Raw genomic sequence first — 15,951 nt, forward strand, 5'->3', positions numbered from 1 at the left:
GAGGTTGCTGTGATTCTAGTAGGTTCACTAAAAGCATAATTTAAATTAAAACATTTAAATAAGTTTAGCAACCTAGTCGTAGTTGCATTACTAAGTAAAATATCAACATTAAAATCCCCGCATACTATTGCTTTTTTTGTGGATACAGACAATCGCTTAAGCACATCTTCCATTACATCCTCAAAAAGGCTAAAATCACCTGAGGGGGGACGATATACACACACTATTATAAATCGCTCCAGCTCCACACAAGATAGTTCTACAGTGCGTTCAACAGAAAGACTAACTATGTATTTTCGCTCCTTACAAGTTATATTATTGTGTACAAAAATTAAGGACCCACCATGAATTGCAGTCCTTCTGAAGAACACACTTGACATTTTGAAATTCCTTAAGATAACTGCTGGATGTGCACCAGTGAGCCAATGCTCAGTAATACACAGAATGTGTATATTTAGTTTTTCCACAAACAGTTCTATTTCAATTTCTTTGCCGGTTAAGCTCTGTATATTTTGATGTACAATGTTCATATTGGAGAGCTTCTCCGTTGTCTGGCTATCTAGTTTAAATAATTATAAGAAATTTTCTTAGTACTTGAACAAGTACTTGGGTCATTATCAGAAATATTGGTACCTAAAGTACAATTTGTAAAGTTGTCAATAGACTTAGTTACAACACTTGTAACTGTATCATTTAAATTGTAAGCTAATAATGAGGCTATATGTTGCTTACATTTTTTTGACAGATAAAAAGTATCCCTAGTCAATAACAGTGGTGAAATAAATTTATTCACATCAAAATAAAAAACTGCCTCACTATGACGGCATGTCAAGTTATAAATTAATAAATTTAAATTATAAATTTGCTTATTTCGCTTAGAACTAAGTGTGCCACAGTACGGAAAGGCACACGTAACAAATCTACATTTAGATTTTTCATGCAAAGCCAGCAATTTTTCTACACATCTTATAATTTGTGTCTTTTTTACATTTAAGCTGTCTCCTAACAAAAATATAACATTTTTATTTACATCTAAACTGTCTATGTTCAAACTATCAATAAGATAGTCTAAATTAGCCCCCGGTGAATATCTATTAGTCACTGAGTGATCTAGGTAACAGTTCATAATAGGACCAAAACCTTTACCTAGCTTGTCTGAAATTACTAAAGTGTGTTTTTTATGCTTACTTGATAAATTATAATCGAAGGATGTAGTGACAGGAATAATACTTTCACACTGCTCTTGGCAGGTCTCTAGCTTATTAGAGGACAAAATACTACTACTTAAGTCTAGATTAGCCGTAGGTATATCTTGAGAACATTGACATTTATTTGCCAATGACTCAAAACGAGCCATATTGTAGGTACCTAGAGCTAACAACTCATCAGCTGCCAGAATTTGTTCATCAATCTGCTTTTTTGACAGCTCATATTTAATAGTCATAGTTTTAAGTGAGTCTTCCAGCTGTTGAATAACATCATTTAAGGTTTGGATTTCACTCTCATATTTTTCCCTGCTACTTTGAAAAGAAAGAGAAAAGGTATTTAACTTATTTAACAAAACTGAACGTTCTTTTCTTAGTATCAGGTTTTCACTGCTTTTCTTCTGGTTTTTTACTAATTTTTGAGTTTTTTTTATTATTTTACTAATTCTAATGTATTTTTTTATTTTATTGTGGCTATTTAAAAAGGGGAGATCTATTTGAGGCTTGGTTTTTTTAACACAAGGGCTATCACAAGTCAGATCGATGCACACTGGCATTGTTGAGGATGAAGTAAGTAGTTCATCATACAAGTTATTTGTTGATTGCATTTCAACATTTTGTAATTGTGACTGAAGGTCATCAATAGTTTTATGTGCGCTACATAATTCACCCTCCAACATAGTAATTCTTCCTAAAGCTTCATCATAAGTAGATATGCATTGGTTAAAAGAATGCACTGCCTCCTGGAGTTGGTTGCGCTCCTCTAAGACCAGAGTGTGAGCGCTATGTAGGTCAGCTAGTTCACCCTTTAGCTGGGAGTTCTTGGCAATAATTGATCTCAGTTCCACTTCACTGTCATCTTGTTCCCTCATTAAATCAGTATTTAGTTGTTTCAGTGACTTTAGTTCACTGAGGGCATTTTTAAGTTTTAATTGCTCTTGCAATGCAGCCGCTCTTCTGGTTAGCATTGTTGGCACCATTTTATAGCACTTCGCCCTGAAACACAGCAAACAGTATATGTGAGTGAAGGAAATTAGATAACCTACAGAAGAAAGAGAAAAGGATCAAAAATATATGTATATATATTATGAAAAAGTTATAGGAAATAGAGATAAATACTAAGGAATATTACAGATAGTATACTAGGAAATACAATAACATACTAATTAGGGATATCTTTAAGTGATAGAAATAGCAATTTTAGCAAAGAAAACTTTGAATCACAACTTGTAAAATAAGGTTTATTTGGTTGTGTATTTTTGTCTGAGACAGTTTAATTAATTCTTCAACTATACTTCCACAAATCCGTCAAGTAAAGCGAGAATGAGTCTGTCTAAGTGTGTGGAGGGACGTCTCTCGTGAGTGTTACGAGAATAACAAAATAAAACAAAAATTTGAAGTAGGGAATTGGTTATCAACTAGGATATTGTTATGGCAGTGTTATTAACATAAGAAAAATGAAAGCAATACTCCCCAGGTACATCCCATGGACGTAAAATGTACGTCGTTTGCTTATAACAGTCGTTGGATTTTGAATTCCCGTTGGACGAAACCTCCTGTCAGACGGAGTTTCGATTTACGTGGTTTATATGGTCACTGTGTAGGTTACACTTTTTTCTTTGATTAACACATAGAAAATACATTAAATCACAGTGATTTTAACACAATTTATACAAATATTATAATAAAAATTAAAATAATAATACGAGCAGCTGATTTCACGACATGTCAGCTTGGAAGTTTAGTTTAGAAGAGTGGAAGTTCAGTTCCAATATAGGATATCTCCATATTATGATTGTCTAAATAAAGTTGTTTTCTTTTTTGACCTGCATAAAAATACATACCGAAATATTATTATTACTGAAATAATATACAGCCTACAGTTTGTCGACCTCTCTGGCACAGCGTGGTTGGTTTAAGTTAGGATTCCCGGTGGCCAGGTTCAATCCCTGGCAGGGGAAAATTGGGAATTTAGAATTTCTGAATTTTCTCTGGTCTGGTCTGATGAGAGACAAAGACGTACCGCTAGGCGGTTGGGCATCCAGTACGATGTCGCGTATAAACCGATTATTGGTTTGGGCTTAATGTAACAACACCCCTAACAGGTTAGCCCGCAACCATCTTAGACTGCATCATCATGTAAGATTGCAGTCAAGGGCTAACTTGTAGTTAAATAAAAAATAGATACTAGTCGATGATGACCGGAAGTAGGTAAGCTAATATGACTACACTAAATAATTGTTTGAAAACAGGGCAACAAATAAGAAAACTATCTATTTATTCTAGAAGAGCAAATAATATTTTTCTCACTTCTGTGCTTTTTCTCTACAAATCAGATCACGGAATTCAAAATAATGAAGTACGCTTCCCGTCATACTGATTATCGAAAGTGTGGCGGTCTCGACATTACATAACTAGATGGCGCTACTAAAATCCTACATCGCGCTAGCGAAGTGTTCACTAAGAATGCCTATATTTACAACTTCCAAAAATGAATGTTCGGACCTCGGTCCCCGAGCATGATCACCCGCTCGGAGGAAGATCTTCCTATTGTTACGGTCGAGCATATCACCATAGCTCCCGTACAAAAGTATTACGGAATCCATAAAATCTACATAATCAATATAAAATCTACCGAACCAGGGAAAAGAAGGAAAGAATTTTCAACAAAATCAAGCTAACCCTCTGGCGTATTTTCCGAGAAAGTTCCCTTTTTAGGACGCCCGCTCAATAGAACAAATGGCGCTCGAGAAATTTATGGAATATTCCGGTGCCAACATTTTTGTACGCCTCTATTTTTCGGTATTATTTTTGGGGTTTGCTAGGGTGTAATAGCTGATAATTTAGATGATAAATTGTTCAATGGCAAAGGGGTACTGATTGAGATTAATATTATTTAAGTACCTAATAAAACAGACCTAGTTTATCAATTCAAAGGTAATGTTTTTTACAAGCTTTTATTTACTTTCACTCGTCCCGGTTTTAGTTTATCTGTAATGAAATTTTGTAAGCAAAATTAGACCCACTATCCAGTTTTTAATATAAGCTACCAACTTTTTAAATGGTTTGATAGGATGCGAGGTCTTCTCATTTTACTTCAGCTAGTTTTTGAATTCATCATTTCGCAGAGTCAGTTTTATACCAATGTGCTTAGAAAGTATAAGCTATTTTTATTTTGTATTGAGATATTAAAGCTGTTGCATTATTCCTATTAACATATTTAACCATTTCTAGCTCTTTTTAGTAGTATAATTGCAGTAAATAGTAACGTATATATTTTTCCATGAAATATTGGGTAAATTTGGTGCATAAAATAGATAGGTAAAATGTTAAGTTCAACGAACTGATTACAACACAAAATGAAGATCAACATTTTTTACTCGCTTGAGTTCAGAGAGAAGGGTTTTTGTGACAGCCAATTTACGCTACGTCTATCGTTGCTAGTGACGCGACATTTCTTTTCGATCGGGTTTGACCTTTTTTTATCGGCAACGGTTAAGCAAAGAAGCGGAAGTATATTAAACAATCTAGATATTTATAAACAAAGATAGCCTTAGGTTTTAGGTTATCATATCTATGTATAATTTTTTTACGTTTGATATTAAGTGTAAATTACTAGATATAGGAGAACGGATAACCTACTGTTCATTTTGTTTATGAAATAAAATATTAACAGTGCCCGGGTCGGTAACGTAACATGTAGGTAACGTTCCGAATTCGAATTCTGACATGAGACCATCTTTAGTCTTAACGAACAACATTTCGTATAATAGCTCGAATAAAGAAAAGCACGTTCCGTAATTAGAGAACACTAGTACAAATAGCGTGTCGTATGCGCTATCACCGCTGCGTCAATATTGGCCGTGGATGTGCTTATAACTGTTGTTCAAACAACTGGTGTTCCAGCCTAATTTATAAACGTACGGAGTACAGACACGTGGACTCCTTGTGTAAAGAGAGATTGTATCCATTTCTTTAGTGTCGTTATCGTGTCTTTGTGTTAAAGACAATGCATAGGAATCTACTTGGAAACAGTATTTTAAGCTATACTTTGTAAGGGCAAGGGGGCCTTAGTGTGAGTTTTTATGACAACAATTATAATCCTCAATATAGATATTTTTATTCTAAGAAAATCATACTACTTTTTGTCAGGTTTAGTCCAAAACTATAGATAATATGTGTATTTAAATAATAAAGATTGTCTTTGACACTTCAAAGACAATCTTTATTATTTAAATATCATCGTAAATTTTAGAGCAAAGGTAATGATTTATTTATACTTCCTAACATTAGTAAGCCCTTGACTGCATTCTCAGCTGGCCAGCAATGATGCAGCAGAAGATGGTAACGGGCTAACCTGTTTATGTGTAGCAGTTATATTAAACCCATTCACTACTCAGTTTCTAGGCATCGTACCGGAACGCTAAATCGCTTGGCAGCACGTATTAGTCAGTAGAGTGTTAACTAGCCGCGGCCGAAGACTCCTATTAGATTAGACCGGAGATAACAAATAATCAAAGTCCCTGCTTGGAGTCGAACCCAGCATGCCACTCATAAGATCAAGAGCAGACCACTGCGCCAAAGCGATCCGAAAAGCATCAATTACCGTATTCACATGTAGGTACCTACAAAAATAACATATTATCCTAAAATGGCTTCTATTCATTATTGAACTAATATAATCGTAATAAAATTATTAGTTTCATGAACCAGAACCAACGCCAATGCTTACTTATCTCCAAACACAAGCCCATAATGATTAGTGATGTACCCATATTTATCGTTACTATGTTATTGATTGTTTCTAAAAGCACTTATTTAGGCTTATCGGACACACTAAGGGGATACATGATCTCAACAACCATCACAAAAACACCGTAACCCATAACTTGTATGTACAAAGTAAATATAGCTATACAAATAAATCGATTACCATTATCTCCAAAGAGCATACAAAGACCTGGTTATCGGGACGGGCGTAACTTAAAACGGCCTAAACCAGTGCACTCTAATCTCATTTACTGATAAAGCGCCGCGCCGGCCCGAGGGACATCTGGCGCCGCTTCATCTCAAGTGTCGCATACATTAAAAAGAGTTGGACCTTACCAGATGCACGTTAAACTTTAGAACTCTCTTGGGAATAATTATTGAGGTGACTTGTCATGACTCGTAGGAACTTTATATTATTATTTGGTGGGACTTTTTCAGGCCTGGTAGAGCCTTTTCAATGAGTATTCTAGTCATCGTCAGTTATCGGATTAGGTAGGTTATACGAACTAAACTTGGAATCGGGACAAAAAGTCGGGACGTTTTGGGGCCTCGCTTAAGTACTTTAAGTAAGGAATGAATCAATAAAAGAACCGATTTCTATTCAGATCACTGTCGGTAATCATCGTCGCGAGCAAAAACTAGAACAAACAAAATTTTATAAAGAGATCCTTGCGCTGCGGTCCTTCAGGTATCCTATGAACTACGGTAGTGGCAATTCGGGAATTTACTTTCTAACTTCGCTTGTCTGGTCTGGTTATCAACTTCTACAACTCTCCCGACGACGTGCCGCTAGTTCCAGTATATTTGATGTGTAGACATCGTTAAGGGATATGAGCAAAACATATTTACCATACCCCTGACAGATAAGCCCACTACATCTTCAAGATAATGACTAACTAGGTAAGAGCTAACTTGTAAAGGAATAAAAAAAAGTTACCAAGTTCTAAGCTCATACATTTTTGCTGCACAGTTCATTTAATTATAAACACCACGTTACCGGCAGTCGACTGTCGATGAAAGCGTAATTGTAACCCGAGCCTCACTGGCCCGATTAGTGCAAATGAGTGGACGCCTCGGTCCCTCGGCATTGGCTGTCGGCAGTCAATTCCAGTGTGGTCGCAATTTATTACCTAGCTACTGACTATAGCTACAATGTTATTTCACGACTCTCTACATAGGTATACCCAATTAATACTAAAGCTACGTTAAATTACCGTTGCTACGTTGTGTACACAGATGAAAATATAACCATGAAACTACTGCATTTTACTCCTTATGTAAGGTGGGCGGTGAAACTCGGGTGAAACGCGGTGATTGGGACTTCGGCTTCGTTTTCTGGGACCCAGTTCGAACATGCTTTTCTAAGTTATAGAAATATAATACAAAAACTTTATTGCAACACAACACAATAGGAAAGACACAAGAAAACAGTAATAGTACTTAGTGCTAGCCTTTGCACCCTGCAAAGGCGGCCTTATCATTAAAAGTGATCTTTAAAGGCAACCTGTTAAATTTCTGTTCAATATATATTATCTTTATCCCTTAATTGTGTGCTATAAAGAACTTATCTATCTATACTATATTTACATAATATGCGAATTTTAAGCAATTAAATATTGCTACAACAGTCCCCGAAAACATCATGAGGAAATTCCTGCATTTCTGAAAGTTCTTTATAATGCATATATAAACGTGGCGTGTGTTATTAAGGCGTGTGGAGTCCCCTAATCCGCACTTGGCCAGCTTGATGGTCTACAGCCTATGGTCTGTAGACCATAGGCTGTAGACTAAACTGCATCTAGGAAGTAGTTTTATGATTCCTTGTAAACCACAAATTATGCATTAATTTTACAGCTCAGTTTATATAATATAGCATCTTTACTGTTGACTAATAACAGTATTAACAGATAATGAAATTGAACTATTAAATAAATAGAAATAAAGGTACCGTCCATCGTATAATAGTTATAGCAGTAACATTATTTAATTACAGGCATTATGTTCTGATCTTCTCAGGATGGCCTTTGGCAGTGTGGGTACCGGCCTCGAGGCTGAATTTCCTTACTCAGGTGACACTTCTCCGGTATTGTTCTTTAAGCCTATGTTATCCAGGCTTCCTTGGCATTATGGCTGGGGGCTTAAAGGTCGCCAGCTGTGGGCAATAGGCTCGCTGCCGTGCGCATGGGGGCAATGTCAATTCATGTGATCGTTCTTTTCATCGTACCCATCACCCTTACGCCCTTAAGTCGGTCTGCTGAGTAGTTGTGCTATTTTGAGAGGTGTGTGCACTGAGCACGGTTCGCTATCTGCACCATTAAGAATGCGCCAAAGCGCCATGCGCGAAAGTCTCAGTTTTCCATACTTCCCTCCTGACCTGTAAGTAAAATAAATAAAATTGGAGTGTATGTCTGTGATTTCAAAATAGCCTCAGAAATATAGAGCAGCAAACCCAAAAAACACACAAGAATTTGTATTGTCAAGAAAGTTCTTAAGCAAAGTGTAATCGAGACGCCCTTTACAGCGGTTAAAAGAAACCGTTTTATTTTTTGACGGAACTTTTTCGGACGGGATACCAAGGAAACCGAAAACAGAAACTTGGCGCGGACTCTACTAATTGCGAGAAACTTTTTGCCACAACATCGGGTTTGTAATCTTAATTGTCTTAGATTCAAATGTCGGGTTATTGTCATTCGCAAGCCTAGGTTCGTTGTTATAGGGATGGGTAATAAAAACGATATAATAGCAGATATAATAACAGTCGTTGTTTGCACAAAATACCCACTGAACAAGTATGGTAACCAAAAAAATGTTATTTTAAATAAAAGCCATAAAAATGTTATTATTGCAAAAAATTATCCGTTCATTTATATGGTTTTGATTACCGGGATAGCAGTTAGGCCGAACTTGAAATAAAACTATTAACATATTTAATAAGAGAAGAACATAGCTCGGAGAACCGATGCACGTTGGGGTTCCAAGGTTCTGGAATGGCAACCGCGCACAGGTAAACTCAGCGTTGGTCGGCCACCAACGAGGTGGACAACCGACATCAAACGAGTCGCTGAGCGCCGCTGGAAACAAGCGGCTCACGACTGTGGATTTATGTCGAATTAGGCAGTGAACTTAAATCGGTTGAAGTGATGATGATGATGATTGATTGCATAAATATTAATAAAAAATAATTCGGTTAAATAAATTGTTTGCTCGGGATGGTAAAAAGTTACGGGTAACAGCTAATCGTTCGTAATATTTTAAATGCGTATTTTATTTGCTTGTCAACTGTGAAGCAACCAATCGAATTGATTTTTGGCAAATAAATAGCTGAAAGTAAGTAAAAAGCGGTAATATCCTAGTGGGTAAGGCTGTTGCTTTCCTCTCTTGGAGAAGAAGTTATGTGCGTTTTTAATTTGAGCAATGTAAGTAACACTTGCTTTAAGCGGTGCAGGAAAATATCGTGAGGAAACCTGCATGCCTGAGAGATTTCTATAATGTTCTCAACGGCATGTAAAGTCTAACAATCCGCACTTGACCAGCGTAGTCTTCGACCTGAACCCGTCTCATTCTGAGAGACCCTTGCAATGTATTGGGCCGGTAATGGGTTGACGATGATGATTGTAATATTTAATTTTATTGTAGGCAGTGGCGTGCATAGAGGGTATGCACAGGGTATGCAGACGGTATAAAATGAAGAAAGTCTCCAGTACGAGTTATAAAAACTTAAGGATAGGCATTGTTAAAGTTATAAAAAGCCTACCCTTAAGTATTTATAACTCATACTGGAGATTTTCTTTATTTTATATCATCTGCATACCCTATGCATTTCCTCTATGCACGCCATTGTAGGTGTACCTTTCATGTGTCAGTATAAATAAATATAAATTGTATATGTTAGAAAACATAACCGGGTAAAAGAAACTGCGCTCAGGATTAATAAAGTAACGTGTAACAGCTATTCCTAACTAATCCTTATTAATATAACATTATAATGTGAAATAGTGTTGGTTTGTCCTTCGCTCTGACGAATTAACAAATCGACTTGATTTTTTGCATAGAGATAATTTTAAAACGGAGAGTAACAAAGGCTTCTTAATAAACGCAGACAAAGAACGCGGGCAACAGCTTGTATATTATAAGTTGTTACAACTTATGAGTACCACAAACAAATGAGTAATCCCCCACGTGGGTACTCGCACGTGTTGTTAAACTCGCAGTATCTCGAAAAAACTGTTTACATTGTGCAGTGTTTCGTAACCTTACGGTCAATGACACGCGGATGATAAATTAGGATACTAAATGCACGTAGCATGTAACAGGTGACTTTATAAAGAACTTATCAAAAAGCAATCAGTGCGATGGAACGGAAGAAGATGAAGAACTCTACCTTATTAAACTTCAAGATATACCGACATACAATACACTAGGTATTTAACTAAATACGAAACACAAAAATTTTAAGTGTTTAACAAAATATAAAATACTAAAACTATAGGTATAACGGATTTCATTATCGACAGTTTTTTTTTTAAATAAAAAAACTAAATACTGAAGCTTAATCGGGTTGAAATCGGGAAATCAATCAATATTACTGTTTATGCGAAAATGTGTTTTTTTGTTTGTTTATTTGTCCTTTCTTTACATACCAACTAAACGAGCAATCGACCTCGATTGTTGGAAGAGGGTTAGTTGAAAGTACGGAGAGTAAGCAACATAGGCATTTAGAATGTAGTGTGTAGTTAGTATATTTTTAAACGACTTCCTTAAAAAGGATGTTTATCGGGTGTTTTTCATGTAGAGATTTGATTTGTAATCTGATAAAAGTTTTCGGTTAAGTTTTAAATAATATATCCTTCGGTTACGAATTCACGGTATTAAAATATTAGGTACTTAAAAATAGTCATTCGATACATTCACTGGGTCTTGGTGAGACGATATAAAAAAACGCTGTATAAAGATGACTCTATTGTTATTTTTACAATTATTATTGACTCTGTGTACTTTCTAAGGCAAAATTACACGTTCCAGTAATAGGACAGCTCCATTGTCAGCTCGTATGACTTGCTACATTGGCTACCATAGATATTGAGAAAATAATATTAGTTAGAGCTTCTCTAAGATGCATTATGCTATAATAAGGAAATTATTCATATTATACAGACCTCGTTTGACCGAGATTTGTACTAAATAATGCTCAAGATATCTGGAGATTACTCGTAAGCCAAGCAAGACCTAAGTATTTAAGTCGGTCGATCGGTAGTTCTAGAGATTATCACGTTCAAACAAACAAACAAAGACACGAGCACAATACAGTATGAAGGCCTCGTTTTGTTTTTCTGTTATGAACTTAGCCTGCCACAAATTCGAACAAAGCTTTTTAATTAAAAAAAATTGTATTCAGAATCTTATTAGTACTATGTCGGTTATTTCACCTTATGATTATATATTCAATAGACGGTATATGATGGGTACTCGATTAAGGAACGCGTGCTATTGCCAGGTTTGAGACACAGGTTCTACCTACCTGGTTTCTTTAACCACAATATTCTCTATAGAGAGATTTTTTATGTTTGATTCACTTATACATACCTCGCAAGTTCTTTCGTATTTCTCACTGTGTTTTTGAAGTAAGTGATAATGCAGTGTACGATGATAGCGGGCTAACTTGCTAGTGGTATTAAGACAAAATGTAGACATCGTACGGAACGCCATATTGCTTGGCGGCACGACTTTGTTTGGAGGGTGGTAAGCAAGCAAGACCCTCCCAATCCCAAAAAAAAATTTAGAAATTATAAATTCCCATATTGTCAACTCATAAGATAACCGCTCACCACTGTACCAGGGAGGTCGCCAAGATCAATTATGAAGTCAAAGCTTGTGTTTGTGTTTGTGTTTCTTTGTGTTTCCTTATTACATTTTATACATAATAGGCCTATGCCCTCAAGTTATCCCCAAAAGGCCCAGGACTTATTTAAATGCAAAAATGTTCTATGGCAATAATGAGGTCGTAATGAGTTGTCATTTGAGCCGAGCTTCAGTCAATTTGTTCCAGACGAGGAACAAAAGATCTCCACGCTCCTGTTAATTTCCAAACACTTTCTCACTAAGTCAACGTTAAAAAGGAAGTCACGGAACCGAGTTCATTGACCCTCTTGCCTTAAAAACTTTAACGTGAAACTTAAAAGTAAAAATGAAAGTCTTCACGTTTACAACGAAATCTTTGTCATTTATTGAAATATAGGAAAAAGTGATTTTATTAGTCGTATTTTTACGGTTCTCTACACTATGTTTTACGATAATAAAGTTAATATAATTTATGTATCTACAAATTAAGGCCAAGTACGAAGCATTCCAAATCTAGATATTGTCTGATTACGTCCTGCCTTCGCCATATACCTACCATGGCCATTTAGTTTTTATGCAAATAGTTATAATTTGATCAGTTATAAATATTAGTACTTTTTTAGAAAATCACAAGCATCACTGGCAACACGCACTGTTCTAAGACTTAGTCTTTCACCAAAAGTTTATTTTGGTTGTACTTTGGAAAACTGAGATACTTTCACAAAATAAAGAACACAATAATTATATTTCAACACAAAAGGAGACTTCGTTCGCCTTCAGAACCAACCATTTAATCAATTAAGTGCGGATTGCACCAATCTACATATTTGCACGTCAGATTTCTACTTCCTACGATAGGTACGCTATTTAAGAATCTTTAATAAAATACGTGTCGCAATTTAGACTGAAATAAAACAAATCGATTCCATAAAATGTAGATATCTACGGCGACGATATGTAGATATGAAATGTAGATATGACGGCCGAGTGGCGCAGTGGGCAGCGACCCTGCTTTCTGAGCCCAAGGTCGTGGGTTCGATTCCCACAACTGGAAAGTATTTATGTGATGAACATGAATGTTTTTCAGTGTCTGGGTGTTTATCTGTATATTATAAGTATTTATGTGTATTATATTCATAAAAAAATATTCATCAGCTATCTCAGTACCCATAACACAAGCTACGCTTACTTTGGGGCTAGATGGCGATGTGTGTATTGTCGTAGTATATTTATTTATTTATATTTATTTATCTACGACGAATCTCAAATACGCAGTCGACTGCAATCTCACATGGTGGTGAGTGATGATGGTAACTGAGATGGTATCCGGCTAACCAGTTACGGCAGTAGCAGATAAATTAGACCAATACTCCTAATCGGTTTCTACGCTATATCGTACTGGAAGGTTAAATCGCTTGGTGAAGAGTGATGATTGTAACTGAGATGGCAGCCGGCTAACCTGTTACTGCAGTAGCAGATAAATTAGACCAATACACCTAATCGGTTTCTACGCTGTATCGTACCGGAAGGTTAAATCGCTTGGTGATGAGTTATGATTGTAACTGAGATGGCAGCCGGCTAACCTGTATCGGCAGTAGCAGATAAATTAGACCAATACACCTAATCGGTTTCTACGCTGTATCGTACCGGAAGGTTAAATCGCTTGGTGATGAGTGATGATTGTAACTGAGATGGCAGCCGGCTAACCTGTTACGGATATGACAGATAAATTAGACCAATAATTTAAATTACAAACATAGTTTAGGAACAAAAACATTCACGCCGAATTTTGTGAGTTGTTTTTCATATTTTCGGAAGTTGACTGAAAAATGGGTTTTTTATTTCTTTAATTTTATGGAGGGTTTGTTTAATTCTGAACATGCCACCCTCATCGGAGGCACTCTAAGGATGTTCATTACTGCATACGCTTAATGGACACTTTATACAACGTTTAAATGAAAACCGAAATAATACTTCACATGCTTTAGGGGTACATTATGTAGTCTCTGAGACTTCTTTGTGTAACCAAAAACCTAATAGTTTTTGATTAAACCGCTGCCATAGTTTTTAGTGAAGACCTAACAAAACATGCAAACTGAAAATCATGTGACTCCTGCCACTTTATTAGGTACGCGTCGTGTAGCGTAGGTACTATACGCGTGTCCGTCTTTGATCTCCAACAGGGCTTAACAGGCTCCAATTAACACTTATAATGTTTGTATGCAAAAATAAATATGCTTCTTTGGATTCAATACTTTTATTTGGTAATTCCTTATAAAATATACATAACTATTCTTCAAATTTATTTCGTAATTCCTTTGCACGTTGTATATGTCATAAAGTCTTCTGGCCTCCTTGAAAAGTATGTTGATCAAATAATTTTAATTGATTCACCCAATCAAATTGAGAAATGAGTAAACGGCGGAAAACCCCTGTGACACAATATAGCTCAGAACCTACTCCTTTAATAAAGTCGGATAAAAATATGCCTATTCACCATAGAAATAATGTGAACATTTAAAAATGCTTGCATAAAATATTCCATTGTACTGTAATAATAGGACAGTGCAATACTTTATTCTGCTGAATTGCAGATCGTAATGGAAAACTAAGACTCCCTCTCCATAACAAAGCAATACTTTATAAAACAGTAGGCTTGCACTTCTTAATGTTCATTACATATTTTACTGTCAGTTTGATAACGCACGATAGTTAAATAGTTTATGTATCTATTACATTTTAATTATAAAGCGGTGATAGCCCAGTGGGTAGGACTTCGACCTCACTTTCAGGGAGCCAAGTTCGAATCCCAGCACTCATCATCACTTTTCTATGCTATGTGCGTTTTAAGCAACTTAAATATCACTTGCTTCGACGGTGAAGGATAACATCGCGAGGAAAACTATATGGCTGAGAGTTCACCATAATGTTGTCAAAGATGTGTGGAGTTCACAACTGGGCCAGCATAAACTTAGCCCGTTCCCAATGTGGGACAACACCCGTGCCCTGAAGTGGGCTGGTAATGAATGGGTTTAGTAATGTAGTGTATAGAGAACAATGCCGAAATACGTTGCACTCTTAAATAATTTAGGATCAATAAATTAAATAAATTGGATTTGTTGCCAATTCTCATGGACAATTAAAAACTTCTTTTGCTTCCTAATTTCCACACGCACCGCAAAGATGGTTACTGCTTGTGCCAGAGTTGAGTATGAGATTTCCTACCTATATTCAATCGCGTAAAAGTTAACTCCTATATATTTATATTGAATCGAAATAGCGGCTTTAGTTTTTCCCACCAAGTTTACTTACTTTCATTGAAGGTACTCAAAATATGGGTATCAAAAGTAAATAGGTATCTTCTAGCTACCTATATACATTAGAGTGCATCACCACTTATCATCAGGTGTGATTGCAGCCAGTCTAGCTGGCCAGCAAGCGAGCTAATTGTACCTATACTTCTTTCGAACACATTTTGCGTGCCTTAACTAAATGAAATAACTAATCCTGGTTACGCCAATGGCCATTAAAGTGCATAATGGAGAAGATAAATCGGTCATTATGTAGGCGTTTAGGATGAGATTGTTACTGAACAAAGACTTTAAATTGACACTAATCGAAGGACGTAGGTCATACACACTATAATCCACCTACATTAATTCTAAGATTAGCTCTATGGATACACTCCAGACTTTTTGTATCCTGTCCTGTCTTGTACGTGTGTGCATGCTCTTACTTTGTAGTGTTAGTTTTATTTGAAAAATAAATAAATGTACAAAAAAGTACCTAAAACTTGGATAATCAACAAATATACTTGTGGTAATACTATAAAAATAATACCTATTTACAGCGCTGACTTATGCCCAAAATAATATAATTAATTCCCTGTAGATAAGGATCACCATCATCATCATACCAACCCACTACGGGGCAAGGATCTCCTCCCACAATAAGATGTGTTAAGGCCGTAGTCCACCACGCTAGCCCAGTGCGGATTGGTGGACTTCACACACCTTTGAGAACATTATGGAGAACTCTCAGGCATGTAGGTTTCCTCACGATGTTTTTCCTTCGCCGTTGAAGCACGTAATATTTAAATTACCGAAAACGCACAGAACTTAGATAAGTTAGAGGTTGG

At 36.2% G+C, this 15,951-nt stretch overlaps 1 protein-coding gene across 1 annotated transcript; it reads right to left on the reverse strand.

Annotated features, from left to right (window-relative positions):
- Positions 1-1,321: 1,321 nt before the first annotated feature.
- LOC120632493 lies at positions 1,322-2,316 on the reverse strand (the record flags this gene model as incomplete). Its single annotated transcript, XM_039902304.1, has 1 exon — positions 1,322-2,316. A coding segment is annotated over exon 1 (864 nt), but the record flags the coding sequence as incomplete, so codon positions are not given.
- Between the last annotated feature and the right edge of the window lie 13,635 nt (positions 2,317-15,951).

This window comes from Pararge aegeria, chromosome 2 (genome assembly GCF_905163445.1).
Source record: "Pararge aegeria chromosome 2, ilParAegt1.1, whole genome shotgun sequence".
In the NCBI taxonomy this organism is placed as follows: domain Eukaryota; kingdom Metazoa; phylum Arthropoda; class Insecta; order Lepidoptera; family Nymphalidae; genus Pararge; species Pararge aegeria.